The 16,649-nt window shown below is 47.5% G+C and overlaps 1 protein-coding gene across 1 annotated transcript; it reads left to right on the top strand.

Annotated features, from left to right (window-relative positions):
• The first annotated feature begins 5,473 nt into the window (after positions 1-5,473).
• LOC140421885 (uncharacterized) lies at positions 5,474-11,109 on the top strand. The gene is made up of 2 exons (XM_072506849.1): positions 5,474-5,783; positions 8,352-11,109. Exon 2 carries the CDS (start codon positions 8,690-8,692, stop codon positions 9,662-9,664), a length of 975 nt encoding a protein of 324 aa, XP_072362950.1. The 5' UTR covers positions 5,474-5,783; positions 8,352-8,689; the 3' UTR covers positions 9,665-11,109.
• The last annotated feature ends 5,540 nt before the right edge of the window (positions 11,110-16,649 follow it).

Below are 16,649 nucleotides of genomic sequence, written 5' to 3'. Positions count from 1 at the left end.
TTTGAAAGATCATAACGAACGCCTCCACTATTTCTTCAGCTATCTCCTTTAGAACTCTAGGATGTAGCCCATCTGGGCCTGGAGATTTATCAATTTTTAGACCTCTTAGTTTCTCTAGCAATTTCTCTTTTGTGATGGCTACCATATTCAACTCTGCCCCCTGACTCTCCGGAATTGTTGGGATATTACTCATGTCTTCTACTGTGAAGACTGACGCAAAGTACTTATTTAGTTCCTCAGCTATTTCCTTGTCTCCCATCACTAGACTACCAGCGTCATTTTGGAGCGGCCCAATGTCAACTTTTGCCTCCCATTTGTTTTTAATGTATTGAAAGAAACTTTTACTATCATTCCTAATGTTACTGGCTAGCCTACCTTCATATTTGATTCTCTCTTTCCTTATATCTCTCTTTGTTATCCTCTGTTTGTTTTTGTAGCCTTCCCAATCTTCTGACTTCCCACTACTCTTTGCCACATTATAGGCTTTCTCTTTTGCTTTGATGCATTCCCTAACTTCATTTGTCAGCCATGGCTGCCTAATAGCCCCTCTGATAACCTTTCTTTTCTTTGGGATGAACCTCTGTACTGTGTCCTCAATTACTCCCAGAAACTCCTGCCATTGCTGTTCTACTGTCTTTCCCACTAGGCTCTGCTCCCAGTCGATTTTCATCAGTTCCTCCCTCATGCCCCTGTAGTTACCTTCATTTAACTGTATTTTGGGTTGGGGGGGTGAAACCCACACAGACACTGGGAGAATCTGCAAACTCCACACAGACAGTGACCCAGGGTCAGGATCGAACCCGGGTCCTCAGTGCCGTAGGCAGCAGTGCTAATCACTGTGCCAACATGCCGCCTTTTGTTGCGAATACCTGGTTGCAAATTTCCCAAGGATCAGATAGTGAAAGGGTGTTTGCAAGTTAAAAGATATTTAATTCCCATTTCTGTTTGGAACCTCCCAAAGCTTGCCACATTGCCATGAAGATGGGGTATGGTGGTTATATGGTTCTCTTGTATAATTTATATGTGTGTTTCTCACAGAGGAAACTGTCGCGGTATGAGTGCAAGTTGCGTCTGGTAGATTGGTAAATTACAATAAAAGTTAGGATTATAGATAGGGAATCACTAGCATTTAAGGAATTCTTACACATTTACATAAAGTATAGATTCCTTCAAGAATCAAAAATCCAAAAGGAAAGATGATGCAACCGTGGCTAACAAGAAAAGTTAAAGATTCTTTCCACAGGTGACACTTAGAGAGAAGGACAGGGGCAGATCAGAAGCATCACACCCACCGCGTGGCTGAGAGCAGACTGGTTAGTTAGACTGAGTTACGAGAGCAAGATCAGCAGGAGAGTCGAACTCAAGTAGGAGAATTGTTAACTGTTCAATGAATGTGTTAAACCTATCTCCAAGTCGGAACCTTCCTTTGTCAGAGCAGACATCAAGGAAGCAGCTTATGCTACATGAAGAAGCATAACACAACAGAGGACAAGTGTGAGCGGTGCCAGAGGGGCCCGGTCAACCACACCCACATGTTCTGGGCTTATCCCAAGCTTGCTGGTTCTGGACAGCCTTCTCCGAGGCAATGTCCAAGGTTGTGGGGGTGAGGGTGAAACCATGCTCAAATGTGGCAATCAGAGCAGCCGGAGCTACACATGGGGAAGGGGGCCGACGCCCTTGCTTTCGCTTCCCAAATCGCAAGCCGGAGAATCCTGCTCGGCTGGCGATCGGCAGCACCACCCAAAGCTGCAGACTGGCTCGCTGTCCTGATCTGGAGAAGATTAAGTACGCCATCCGAGGGTCAGAGGAAGGCCTCCTGGATACTTGGGGGAAGTTCCTCGGCTTGTTCCAAAACCTGTTAGAAGCCAACAATGACGAGAGAGAAAGAAAACTAGAAAGAAACGACCAGGAACGCACGAGCAGGGGGGAGGGCGGGGGGGGGAAGGAAGAAAAGAGGGTACCAGAGGGAATGAAGTGGAAGCCACAAAGGGGGGCAGGCGGAAGACCCCCCCCCCCACCTCACCCAACCGCAAGGCAGACGCGGCGGAAAACACAAGGGAAAAGAGGGGGGAGAAGGGGAGAGAGCGGAAGGGAGGGCTGGCACCTCACCCATGTGAACTGGAGGAGGGGTGTTGGGGCAGGAGGGGCGGCGAAGAAAGAGCACTGAGATAGATGGTGACAAAATGTAAATAGACAGGAAAATGTTACATGTACTGCACAATGATGGACACGAAACGCAACTATACAGAATTGAAAATGCCAATAAAAACATTTTTTAAAAATGTTTTTATTGAGTTTTTTGTGGTATATAGAACAAGGATAAGCATGGAAAAACAGTAGGAGACAGAGGATAAAGAGACATATTTACACATCGGTCGGGTTCAATTGTTTGCGTACATACATTGTTGTTCTTTATCTTACCTTATTTACAGTGGTGGTTACAATTTCCTTGATGCGACCATCAATTCACATGAGGCGGACGAGTTGAAGTGAACATTGGTTTTAATCAGCTAGAACTGTGCCTGCGACTGCTCTGTACTGAGAGCCGCCTGCAGGGCAGCAGATCTATAGAGCTCCCCCAAGGGGGTGGAGCCAGGGGCGGAGCCCACAAGGGCACCAACATGATACAATGCAATATAATGCAATACAATGATCCATCGGTGGAGCCCACAAGGACATCAACATAGTACAATGTAATGTAATGCAGTGGTGAATGGTTGCTGTAATACATTCACCACATTCACCCCCTGTTAAAAAAATTGAAGTTCAGCGGGGGTGAAGTGGCTCACAGGTTGAGTCTGTCTGGCGTCTTCAGTGTTCGCTGCGACCGCCTGAGCTCTGGTTTCGCTGCGGGCACGGGTATTGAACTCGTTACGGGCACAGGTGTTGAATTCGTCACTGCAGGCACAGGTGTTGACTCCGGGAGCGTGTCTTCTGGAACTTCATCCCTGTAGATCGGTGATGGGGGGAAGGGGTGTAGGAGGGGGGTGTAGGCCATGCAGGGGCGGGAGCGCAATTCGGTGGAGGGTGGAGGGAGGGGGTGTAGGTGATGGCCGGAGGGGAACCTGCGGGTGCCAGGTCCCGGTGAGAGACTGTATCTTGTTGGCCGTCGTGGTGCGCCACGTAGGCATACTGGGGGTTGGCGTGAAGGAGCTGGACCCTCTCAACCAGGGGGTCGGACGTATGGCTCCTCACGTGTTTTCGGAGCAGTACAGGACCCAGTGTCGTCAGGCAGGACGGAAGCGAGACCCCGGAGGTGGATTTCCTAGGGAAAACTGTTGCTCTTTTTAGCTTCAGTCTATTGGCTCTGATTACGTCACCTTTGCTCACGAGTCACCAGGTATCTTTATGATACCGCCACGTGGTTCAAGTTCTGGTTATGATTAATAATACAGCACACCGCTTAGTAAGGATTAAAACAACGGTCATTTATTATATACAACAAGCAATATTAATACCCTAATACTACTTTCTATATAATAAACCTATCACTACTGGCCAATACTTAACGTTAGGAAGAGCCCACCAGGTCAGGGAAACGAATGGCTTGTCCAATCAGATCTGGCCCGCGGGATTCAAAAGGCTGCTACAGGTCGCTGGCTAGGTGTCTCTACCGGATAGCGATCGCTGGATTCAAACTTACTGTTGCCGGTTGCTGTTCTTGCGAAGGTCTCGAGCAGGCGAAGAGGAGAGAGAGCGAGATCTGAACTTGGCCCCTCACTTTTATAGGGCCCAGAGGCTTCCCGCCTCCCGGGGCGGCCCTTGACCCTGAGTCCCAAGTGATTGGATTTGTCCCCAATCCCTGGGGTCGATGTGTCCAATGGTGAGGCGATTCCTCGATCGGGGGGTGGTCGTTCACCTGTCTTTGTTTCGGCCACTGCAGGCGGCGACAGGTCTGGCCCGGTATTCAATTGCTAATATGTTGCAATTGTTCCCGGGGATAGCCTATTTAACTGCAGATGTATGAATGGATGGGCTGCAAACAGTCCTGAATGTAATGGCAAATACCTGGGTTGATGGGCTGTTGATAGCCCTGAGTATCGATCTGGGCTAACTTCCCCAGAGCCGAATATGCAATACTGTTTGCAGCTGCCTGCTTGTGTCTTGTTAGCTGCTTTTCCCAGCAGTCTTTCGGGTTCGCCATTTCAAACTGGGTTTTGACCAGAATAATCGGAACGCAGCCATTTTACGTGGCTACAAAACAAATAGGCGGTCATGACGGGTCTCGTTCGTGGCCTTGCAAAGGAGTGACCTAATGGAGTGGAGCGTGTCGGGGAGGACCTCCTGCCAGCGGGAAACTGGGAGACTCTTGGACCGTAGGGCCAGGAGGGCGGCCTTCCAAACCGTCGCTTTCTCCCCCTCCATCTGTCCGTTTCCCCGGGGGTTGTAACTGGTAGTCCTGCTCGAGGCGATGCCCTTACCGAGCAGGTACTGACGCAGTTCGTCGCTCATAAACGAGGCGCACCGGTCACTGTGGACGTAAATGGGGAAGCCGAACAGGGTGAAGATACTATGCAGGGCTTTAATGACAGTGGCCGCGGTCATGTCGGGGCAAGGGATTGCAAAGGGGAAGCGGGAGCACTCGTCAACGACATTGAGAAAATACACGTTACGGTCGGTAGAGGCGAGGGACCCTTTGAAGTCGATGCTGCGGCGCTCGAAGGGCCGGAATGCCTTCACCAGGTGGGCCTTATCTGGTCGATAGAAGTGCGGCTTACACTCCGCGCAGATTTAGCAGTCCCTGGTCATGGTCCTGACCTCCTCAGTGGAGTCGGGCAGGTTACGGGACTTGATGTAGTGGAGAAGCCGGGTGACCCCCGGGTGGCAGAGGTTGTTGTGGATGGCCCGGAGCCGGTCATCTTGCGCGCTGGCGCATGTGCCGTGGGACAGGGCATCTAGGGGCTCATTGAGCTTGCCAGGACGATACACAATATCGTAATTCCAGGTGAACAGTTCGATCCTCCACCTCAAGATTTTATCATTCTTGATCTTGCCCCGCTGTGTATTGTTGAACATGAAGGCCACCGACCGTTGGCTGGTGGCGAGGGTGAACCTCCTACCAGCGAGGTAGTGCCTCCAGTGCCACACAGCTTCCACAATGGATTGAGCTTTTTTGACTGAGGAGTGTCGAATCTTGGAGGCGTTGAGGGCAACCTCTGACATGTCGCTCTCCACCTGGAAGGGGGTGAACCCGTCCACCACGCCCATTGTTGCTTTGGCAATATCTGCCTTGATATTGCCAAAGGGGGAGAAAAGAAAGTGTTTGACTCACAGATGTTGGAGACAGGAGGAGGTTTCAGTCTGTGCGAAGCTCAATCCTCACTCAGACAGAGAAGCAGCAGCTTTGCTCATTGTTCAGCTTCCGCATTCAGACAATGGGGAAGCTTTAATTGGCTGGAGGAGCAGAGTCCTTCCGGTCCTCCCGGCCTTCCATTGGACAATCCGCCGCTGACACAAAATGAGGGGCGGAACACCACGTGGGGGTGAGAGAGACTTTTCCTTCCAACCGCGCTGAGCTGGTGACCAATGGGAAAGGCAGGAAGACCCGGACACACAATGGTCAGTGCGCCGCTTTGTCCCGGTCCCCACCCAATCCGCACATGCGCATCACCCCCAAAACATGCGCACGCGCCTTCAATTCAGACCTTCTGCCCGGCTCAGGTCAAAGGGAAGACTTGTCGGACCGGAAGGACTCTGGTCCTCCAGTGAACCAGCGCGCGGGCTTTGTGTGGCTGGATATTGAGCTGCTCACGGACTGAAACTCCCTCCTGCCTCCAGCACCTGTGAGTCAAACACTTTCTTTTCTCCCCCTTTCCATTTCTTTTCTCATTCTCACCTTCAATTGGTCACTTGCAGCAACTGAAGGGAAAGGAAGTGAATCCAGGGAGGGTGCAGACTCTGCAAAGCTTGGCCCAGGTCTCTCTCTCTCTCTCTTAAAGACTCCCTCAGCTTGACACATTTATTTGTCTGGCTAAAAGGATGCTCTCTTTCCTAATGTTCACAATTAAAGGGCTGGTTACCCCAGGAGGTGGCTGACATTTAAGGGGACAGTAAATTAATATTGGATTGGATTCATTTTATTGTCATGTGTACCGAGGTACAGTGATAAGTATTGTTCTGTGTCCAGTCCAGCAGATCATTCCATACATGAAAAAACATACATAAATACACAATGTAAATACATCGGCACAGGCAATGGGTGAGCATATGGAGTGTAGTACTGCAGTAGAGAAGATATGTGTGAGGAATTGAACAAAAGAGCATGGTGTTAGAATGGGATAAGTAGCTATAAGTGGTTAGGCAAAGTTAGGAGCACATCCTAATACAGGAGAATTGAGGCTTAGGGTAGCAGACCTTAGGCTGGAGAAAATGGGTAGCAGTCTGGAATTGCCTGTAACTGGGATTTCGCAAAGCATGAAGAGGGGGATGGGCAGCCACTGGGACCATTTCTTTGTTGCAGGGGATACTGGGAGAAAGGGGCCTCAAGGTTAAGGAATGTGAGATGAACCTATTGGGGTCAGTAATTGCAAAGCTCCCCTTCTCTGGCTAGGTCAAGGAATGTGGGAAAACCGATGAAAACCTTACATTTGCCATTGTTACCTTATTTGGTCGTGTGTGTGTGTAACTTGATGCTACATTGATGTATATGAAACAAGATGCTTTGTGTCTTTGTTCTCACTTGCTCTGGAAACCTTACGAACTCTGGTGTGGTGTCCTGCTGTTATCAGAGAGAGTCAGGCTTGCAAGCTGTTTAGAATAAAATAGATTTTACCTACAATCCAACTTGGTCTATTTACTGAGACCAGACTGAGGGAAAACCCCCAAAATCATCATGTGAAGAGCTTCAGACCTGCAAGAGAACATAAAAGAGAAAAGTTAGAGATAATAATCTTTATTGTCACAAGTCGGCTTACATTATCACCGCAATGAAGTTACTGTGAAAAGCCCCTAGTCGCCACATTCTGGCGCCTGTTCGGGGAGGCTGGTACGGGAATTATTGTTAGAATTAACTTTTAAACGGTTAGTAAGCTTATAAGAGGATCTGTGGAGAGAGCTTGCACAGGGTCACCACACTCTGGCGCCATCTTGCTATGGAGAGATATAATATCAGACAGAGATATGTGTTTGTTGTGTTGGGTGCTCTGGATCCGTGGAACACATACAGGCCACCAACACTTAAAATAGTACAACACTATTTTATTAAGTTAGAAACTGTTGAACATACTTTCACTGTGGGTTAACACGATGTTAGATTAAACTAAAGACCTATGCCTGTCCTAACCAGTCTATGCACTCAGCACATGGTGAAGATCTCTGCTGTAAGCTGTGTCCTTCTGAGAGGCTGCATCCCGAATGAGCGGGAACTCTGATGCCCTCTGTCTATCTAGTGAGTGTGCTAACTGGTGATTGGCTGCGGTGTTGTGTGTTGATTGGTCTTGCTGTGTGTCCATCAGTGTGTGTGTGTGTGTCTGCACCATGATATACTGGTGTATGTTATGACAGTGTTGTGTTGTTAGATGGCACAGATTGGACATAGTATTTGTGGTTCTGTAATAAAGTATGGTTATTATTATTTCTAGTTTTGAAATATAGTACTGTAGCTACATTATATATTTCAAGACATAGAGTCATTAAAGGACAACTTGAGTTGATGCCAGCTCCCTGTCGAGCTATTCTGTAAGTCTCGGATTGGTCACATTCCAGTCATCTTTTTCCTCAGAGGGTTGGTGGTCTCTGGATTTCTCTTCCACAGGGACAAGTGGAGTCTGGGGGTCATTGAATATATTCACGGCCAAGTTGGACAGATTTCTGATTGACGAGGGAGTCGAGGGTTATGGGGAACCGGCAGGAAAATGGAGAGACAGCTGAGATGAGGAGGGATTTCTTCACTCAAGGATGTGGTGAAGCTCTGGAATTCTCTATTCCAGAGGACTATGGAGCCCCAGTCTTTGCATATATTCAAGAGTAAGATTGGGAAGATTCTAGATATTGAAGACATGAAGGGATATGTGTGGGAAAATGGTGCTGAGGTCGATCGGCCAATGGTCTCATTGAATGGTGGAGCTTGCTCGATGGGCTGAATGGCCAACTGCAGCTCCTATTTGTTATGATCTCTGTGTCCAAGACAGGAAGCAGTGAGCATGGATCTGTCAATCAGCCTGAATCAGCATCTTCAGGAGAATTGGGAGGGTGAATATTAGATACAGAGTGAGAATGGAGGGAGAGTGTGGGATGGAGATTTACAGCTTGTGGGGAACGAGAGAGAAAAGAATGTTCCATAAAAATTAGAATTGTCTGTTCTGAATTTCTATCCTGTACTGACAGTGATGACTTGTAACTTGTTTTTACAGGATATTGGGAGAGGAGGAATTACAGACAGAAATCTCAAACATCACATCTCGATCTGACAGAGTCACACGATTCCTTGGGACCTGAATATCATTGGCCATCAAATCTAGAAGGAGAAATGTTTGCCTGGTCTGTTGACTTCAAAAGATTTTAAACATCAGTGTGACTGGAAAAGGATCGAGACAGACACACCCGAGTGAGAGTGTTCCAGAGCACTGACAGACACAGTCTGAAATAACATCGCACCATTTACAGCCGGGAGAGACGGTACACGTGTTCTTCGTGAGATCATGGCTTCAAATGATTCTCCAACCTGAAGAGATGGAAGGAGACACATAAAATGAAGAAACCATGGAAATGTGGGGACTGTGGAAAGGGATACAGAGCCCCATCTGTGCTGGAAGCCCATCGACGCAGTCACACTGGGGAGAGACCATTCACCTGCTCTGTGTGTGGGAAGGGATTCACTGAGTCAGGCAACCTGCAGACACACCAGCGAGTTCACACTGGGGAGAGACCATTCACCTGCTCTCAGTGTGGGGAGGGATTCTCTCGGTTATCCAACCTGCAGACCCACCAGCGAGTTCACACTGGGGAGAGACCATTCACCTGCTCTGTGTGTGGGAAGGGATTCTCTCAGTTAGGCAACCTGCAGGGACACCAGCGGGTTCACACTGGGGAGAGGCCGTTCACCTGCTCTCAGTGTGGGAAGGGATTCACTCAGTCATGCAGCCTGCAGGCACACCAGCGATATCACACTGGGGAGAAGCCGTTCACCTGCATTCAGTGTGGGATGGGATTCACTGAGTCAGGCAGCCTGCAGGCACACCAGCGGGTTCACACTGGGGAGAAGCCATTTAACTGTTCTCAGTGTGGGAAGGGATTCCGTCAGTCAGGCAAACTGCAGAGACACCAGCTAGTTCACACTGGGGAGAAGCCGTTCACCTGCTCTCAGTGTGGGAAGGGATTCACTCAGTCAGGCAGCCTGCAGACACACCAGCGAGTTCACACTGGGGAGAAGCCGTTCACCTGCTCTGTGTGTGGGAAGGGATTCAGTCGGTCAGGCAACCTGCAGACACACCAGCGAGTTCACACTGGGGAGAAGCCGTTCACCTGCTCTCAGTGTGGGAAGGGATTCACTCAGTCAGGCAGCCTGCAGAAGCACCAGCGAAGTCACACTGGGGAGAAGCCGTTCACCTGCTCTGTGTGTGGGAAGGGATTCACTCAGTCAAGCAGTCTGCAGACAAACCAGCGAGTTCACACTGGGGAGAGGCCGTTTAACTGTTCTCAGTGTGAGAAGGGATTCACTCGGTAATCTCACCTGCGGAGACACCAGCGAATTCACACTGGGGAGAAGCCGTTCACCTGCTTTCAGTGTGAGAAGGGATTCAATCATTTATCCAACCTACAGACACAGCAGCGGGTTCACACCAGGGAGGAGCCATACACCTGCTCTGAGTAGATCAAGGCATTCAGTGATCCATCCCGCCTGCAGACACACTGACATGTTTTCACTGAGGAGAGGCCATTTATCTGCTCTCAACGTGGGAAGGAATTTTGTGATGCATTGCATCTGCTGATTCACCAACAAATTCACAAGTGACTCCAGGGGTTGGATTCTGCTGCTATTGTTTCTGCTCTCAGTTACATCCAGGACTGCATTCTGTTCATTCTGACAGGTGGTCAATGAGGATGGTTGATGGTTTCTTTCTGCTGGACTGGCTGGTCTCATGGAATTCCTACAGTGCAGAAGTAGGCCATTCAGCCCATCGAATCTGCACCAACCCTCTCCCCATAACCCCAGCTAACCTTTTGGACACTAAGGAACAATTTAGAATGGCCATCCACCTAACCTGCACATATTTGGACTTTGGGAGGAAACCCACGGAGCCACAGGGAGAAAGTGCAAACTCCACACACACACAGCCCCTGAGGTCGGAATCGTACCAGTGCCCCTGACGCAGTGAGGCTGCCGTGCTAACCACGGTGCTGTCCCAGTACCATCTCACCACTTTGCCTGCAATGGGCTGATGCACTTTGAGCCTTGTTGTGAATACCTGGCACAAATTTTACAAGAAGCTCACAGTGAAAGGGTGGGGGTGAGAAGATATTGAGTTACTGATAGAAATCTAGCTTTTTAAAAGAAATTAGTTGAAAGGAAGAAATGGTTTTGAAGTGAAATGGTTTATTAAACTCACATTTCAAACATGACCGTGAAAACTGCTGAATAGCATGGGAATGATCCGATTAAAACAGGCCAGGCAGAAGCAAGGACACATTTTGTTGGTATGAAAATCTGGGCAGCGTTCCTAGTCCAGTTTCCATGGCAATGGGTAAAGTTTTGTGAGAAAGCAATTTCTGAGTCGCACCGTATCAAAATTTGATGGACAGACCTTTCAAACGAATGAACTATAATTATTATGACCCAATCACAGACAGAAAAGGGACAGAACATTAACGATAGCAATTACCTTAAAGCTACGTGCCGGTTTTGAACAGTTCATCCCGGGATCACCTTACTTAATTTCTGAAGCTATTCCTGCGCTCTGCTCTGAAAGCTGCCATCATCTTCATCCAACTTCTCTGTATCGTGTATTTTGATTTGAAGAAATTATCAAGAACTGTAATCTGTATTGAATTCAACTCAGTCATCTGTATTTGCTTGGACAAGGCAAACTTGTTAAAACTTTGTATTTGCAAGCAAACTGACCTGATCAGAGACATTTGAAAACTGACTGAATGAAGCTACAATTTACTTCACGCTCGAACCTCTGTTTTATGTTCAGTTGAGTGATACATGAGTGCGGCGACACATCGAGCTGTAATTGGTTAATATATTTATCAATTGGCGTAGTCGGCCAAGCCGGCAGGAGGGAGAACTGACGGACTCGGACCACCAGAGGAAGAACGAAGCGGCCCGAAGGTAAACCTTACCGGCGAGGCTCCCAGAAAACCACAGAGCAGACGACTGGAAGACTTCAATCCGAAAATCGGCTGGACTGAGGTTAGACTTTACTTTGCTTCATTTCAAGCAGCGACGGCCCGCCCTATTTCCCCTATCGGCAAAAGAATCTTAGAAGAAAAGACTGGGATAGTGTGTGTTGAAGTCGCTTTATTCGATTTTTTATCGGAAGAGTTAAAAGGTATGCCAGTACAACATCCCCACTGCTTCGAAGTGTTGCTGAAGGGTTACAAGGAGGCGAGAAAAATAAAAGTTTCTACTCATTCAAAGTTGAAGTTATGGGGGACGACTCTCCTTTTAAAAGCCCCTATTACTTCAAAAAGTGGAGCAGACCTACCCACAACCATAAGGAGGGGGTGAGCTCCACCAGATGTCTCTTGTGAATATATTTTCAGTGACTGACAAATTCTATGTCACCATTATAATTTGTCCAAAGCAATTGCGGAGATTGAATTAAAATACATTACTCAAGGCCAATGGTCCTTTGAAGCTGTTAAGACAGTTTGGGGAAAATTACCCGTTTGAAAAATAATGACCGTATTAGATGGTCACTTGTGGTTTTGGGAGAGCTCCGTAAACAATGGTCAGCGATCCAACAAAAAGACCATGAGGACGCCCTTAAGTCTCCCAGACATCAACTCCAGACTAACTCTGCGCTATTACAAGATTCAAATTTTAAGCTCGAGAGATCCTATCAATCCAGATCCTTTTATACGGCCAAAACTGTGAACTCCAAAAACAGATTACTGACCCTAAAAAGAAAAATACAGAGCTTCAGGCCACTCATGCCGAACTTCAAAGTGCAAATTCTGATCTTCAGTCCATTAGTGATGAAGTTCAAACTAATTATTCCGACCTTCATACCATTAATGTTGAAGTTCAAAATACCGAGCTTCAGCCCATTAATGCCAAAGATCAAAATACCGAGCTTCAGAACATTATTAGCGATTAACAAGTGAAAATTCCGAACTTCAGAACACTTAATACCGATGTCCAAAAGGAAAATTCCGAACTTAAGAGTGAAATCACTGAGACTCAAAAGATATTTTCTGACTCGGAATCCACAGTTCAACAATTAACATCACAAAATGACGAATTGCTTTGCAAAAATAACGGGCTCCAAACGGAAAATGCACAACGACTAAAAGACAATTGTATTCTGGAGACTAAATTGTCCGTTATGGAGACTACCATATCCAACTTGAAAAGTCGTTCTAAATCATTGAAAAACGATCTGAAAACTTTAAAAGCGGCGGCCACCTGCAATGCGAATGTAGTCGACCAATATACCCCGCAAATCCCGAATAAAAATCCTTTCTCTGTGATGAAGAATCCTTTCGCTGTAGCTTCACCAGGCCCCAATACACGAGGCACTGAACAAAAGCACGTTATCTCTGACGAGGATGGTGACGGAAGTTACGCATCTAGTGACAACGGAAATGACGTTCCTAATGTCATGCTACTCCTAGTGTCAGCCCCACTGTCATCCAGCTAGCCCCAAAACTAAACCCTTTGCGCACTAAACGAGTTAAAGTCGAAACGTTGGAAACAACCGATGCTAACAACGTATCGACTGTCGATCTAACTACGCACGACATTGGGTTCATGATCCAGCTGATCCCGATAAAGTAGATCGATGGTCTAAAGAACTCCCGCATCCTAAGAAGGGAGGTTTAGCTACCTGGAATCAATAGCAGCGCTTACAGCATATTTACAGTTTACATCCGATGAATGGCGTACAGGTTTTGTCCTCGATGGTTGGTGCCTGTGACAGTAAAAAAAACTCTCGACAGACGTTCTCAGAGCCCTGGGGGAAAATTTACTAAATCTGGAGGCGGCCTAGCAGTCAGTCAAAGAATGGTTAACAACATTCAACCCACCTAAAACTGATTGGACAAAAATAAACTGCCTGTCTTCAGAAAAATTTAGAAGATGTGCAGGACCATGAGGAAAGGTTTGGAACAATTTGGGTGGAGCAGGAATGGCGCTCCAGGCAGGAGAGGAGAATTGGGATTGGAGTACATTGGGACCATTTAAAACCGCTTTTGTCAATGGTTTAAGACCAGAAATGTCTAAAGCTTTAAACCTGGTGCTTCCTGACTGGGGACTAGTGGGTACAACTTACAGGGGTAAAACGATGCATTCAACTTGAACGCGGACTGGAAGTTAGAAACCGTGACATCCCACATGCCCAGCCCGAAGCGACAGCCGCTGCCAGCGTTGCAGCATCCCCAGCAGTAATTAATACTCTTGCTACGGTAACACCTCCCACGTCCCCTCTTCTTGCTCCGCTGAAGCATTCCAGAAAACTGGGTCAATGCAATTTTTGCGGTAAAGCCGGACATTAGGCAAAAACATGTTGTTTCAGACTAGAGGGGTTCCAGGCAAAAGACTACAAAGATCCACCCCGTGACTACTATAGGGATCCGCCCCGTGACTCATACTATCGAGATCCACCCCGTGACTACTATAGGGATCCCCCCAGGAACACGTATTATGACGATACGTACCGGGAACAAACTAGTCCCGCCCATGCGCACGCCTAGAGATGAATATGATGACGACGACGACAGGTTTAACAGATAACACTCGAGACCACAACTTGATAGGTCAAAAAACTAGTGGACCCCACTCTCACTGAGTCCATTCAAACAACGTTACACGCTTTAATTAAAACCGATTCAGATGGACTGTATTTATCATCGAGTGTGGGAGGACACAAAATCGATTTTCTTTTTGATACTGGAGCAGAGTTAACTTTTGTTCCGAACGAATATGCTAAATTTTTCCCCTTAAACAGAAAACACATTGAAGCTTACGCAGTCGGAGGTGATCCATTCAACGGACAGATCTATACTGCTTGAATTTGGCAAATATCAAACGACAGCCTCAATCTGTATTGGGCCAATCACTCAATCCCTTTTGGGAATAGATATCATCTCAAAATTGAATTCATCCCTTAATTTCGATAATGGCAAAGTTACATGGTCCCTCAGACGCCTCAATTGGAGTGATCTTACTCACCACCCAATTTGGGCCAAGGACAAAAATGAGTGTGCTCTTTTGAAAATGGAACCAGCATCCTTCACTGGAATGTCACCACCGTGTACCTTCCAGTATCCCATTACCGCCTCCTCAATTGAGGGAATACCACCTCTAGTACAGCAATTGGAAGAAAGAGGAGTTTTAATAAAAATTTGTAGTTCAGCAAACAGTCCAGTGTGGCCTGTCAAAAAGGCTAATGGCACATGGCGCCTGACTATTGATTATAGAAAAGCAATGAATGCATTGACAGAAAAGCTCCTTTGGTAGCCGATCCATCTACAATCTTTCATGCCTCAACACCGGACCTTGAATGGTTTTCAGTTATAGATATGGCCAATGGCGTTTGGTCAGTACCACCGGCTGAGGAGGTGCAACCATGGTTTGCTTTCACCATTAAACAACAACAATACACATGGACCAGATTACCACAAGGATTCCACAACAGCCCTACTGTTTTTCACATGGCTCCACAGCAGTGTTCTTCAAAATCGGGGGGGGGGGGGGCGACCCGTGAGTGGGTCGCGGGTGGGTGTCGGGAGGGTCGCGGAGCCGTTGCCCGCGGCGCTCCCGATCGCGCAAATCCCCGCGCAGCAGCCGGCTTTTCATAACGGCGGCTGCAAGCGGCCGCGAACATGGAAAAAAAAATAACTGCGCAAATGCGCATGCGGGCCCGATTATCGGCGACACATGCGCAGTACGGCCGCTATTTTTTAAACGGTTATAGCTTTTTGTTTTACAAGTTCTGTAGTGGTTTTTACTCATTTTATTTTATTTTTTTTTAAAGTTCGGGGGGGGGGTTATTTGATAAACTTTTACAGGAAAAAAATTCAGAACTTTGGACAGATGGAGACTCCATACTTTCCGCCACCAGAAGGCTTCACCTTCATCCAACAGGTTCCATTGGAAGAGCGTGTACGAGGGCCAAAGGGACCCAAAACCATTTCCTCCATTTTTGTCATCAGCAAACAAAGTAAGAGAAAATGGTGGGTCACGCAGGTCGGCCGGTGTGGGGCGCAAAGGTCGGCCGGCATGGGTCGCGAAGGTTGTCTGGGTTGGATCACGAAGGTTGGCCAGTTGGTAAAAATGGGTCCCGGAAAAAAAGTTTGAAGAACACTGCTCTACAGGACCACCTGAGGGAACTACCTGATATGCCCTCCACCATTATCCAATATGTGGATGATGTTCTGATAGGCTCCATTAATGTGGGTGATCATGAGAAAGACTTGTCTTCCCTCTTAGACCACCTTGGCTACAATGGGCACAAAGCAATCCACGCCAAAGCACATATTTCCCAAGATGAAGTTATCTACTTAGGTCAGACAATCTCCAAAGGTAAAAGAAAGCTTACCCAGTACAGGACGGCAGCAGGAAGAGATGCCAGAGAGCCTACAACTGTCCAGGAGGTGAGGTCATTTTTGGGACTTTGCAATTCGAGCAGAAATTGGATTGATTCTTTTACTCAGCTGGCTCAACCATGAAATGATCTCCGAAAAGGCAACCGGAAATCAAAAGATTCTGTTAACTTCACGTTGGAACAGAGAGAGTTATTCTTGAACCTGAAACGGGCTTTGTGCACAGCACCTGCACTTGGAATTCCACACAGTGGAAGACCTTTCACCGTGTTCGTTCATGAGAAAGAAGGCTACATGACAGCAGGACTAACCCAAGAACATGGCGACCAGTTAAGACCTGTAGGATATTACTCTGCCAAACTTGACAATGTGGCACTGGCACATGGCAGCTGCCTCAGAGCCCTGGAAGCCACATGTCGAGCTGTGATGCATACAGCAGGCCTTGCCTTGGACCAGCAGTTGAGCAGTCCATTCTCTACTTTCCATGAACAGAGTATCACAAGTCACATCAGCCAGGTGGACAGCAGTGTTGGAAGCACCGAATCTTTACTTCCTCCGAGCAAGTCCAGTCAATCCGGCAACTTTGCTCCCACTTCCCGAGGTGCACATGGGGGAGAAATAGAAGAACATGACTGTGTGGAAGTAACAAAAGAAATGGAAGAGGATCGCCTGGTAGAAGAACCACTACAGAACCCAGATTTGATTCTATTTACAGACGGTTCCTCCTTTCTTGATAAAGGTGTCAGAAAGGCTGGATGGGCAGTCACCAGCCTGTGTGAAGTAATGGCGGAAGGAAGTTTGTCCCAAGAAACATCAGCTCAACTGGCTGAATTAAGGGCACTAACAGAAGCATGTCGTGTGGCAAAAGATCAAACAGCCAACATCTATACAGACTCCAGATACGGTTTTGGAGCAGCCCATGATTTTGGTCACTTATGGCA

This window comes from Scyliorhinus torazame, chromosome 5 (genome assembly GCF_047496885.1).
Source record: "Scyliorhinus torazame isolate Kashiwa2021f chromosome 5, sScyTor2.1, whole genome shotgun sequence".
In the NCBI taxonomy this organism is placed as follows: Eukaryota; Metazoa; Chordata; class Chondrichthyes; order Carcharhiniformes; family Scyliorhinidae; genus Scyliorhinus; species Scyliorhinus torazame.
Note: the sequence above shows the minus strand (reverse complement) of the source record. Positions and strands in the feature narration are given on the sequence as shown.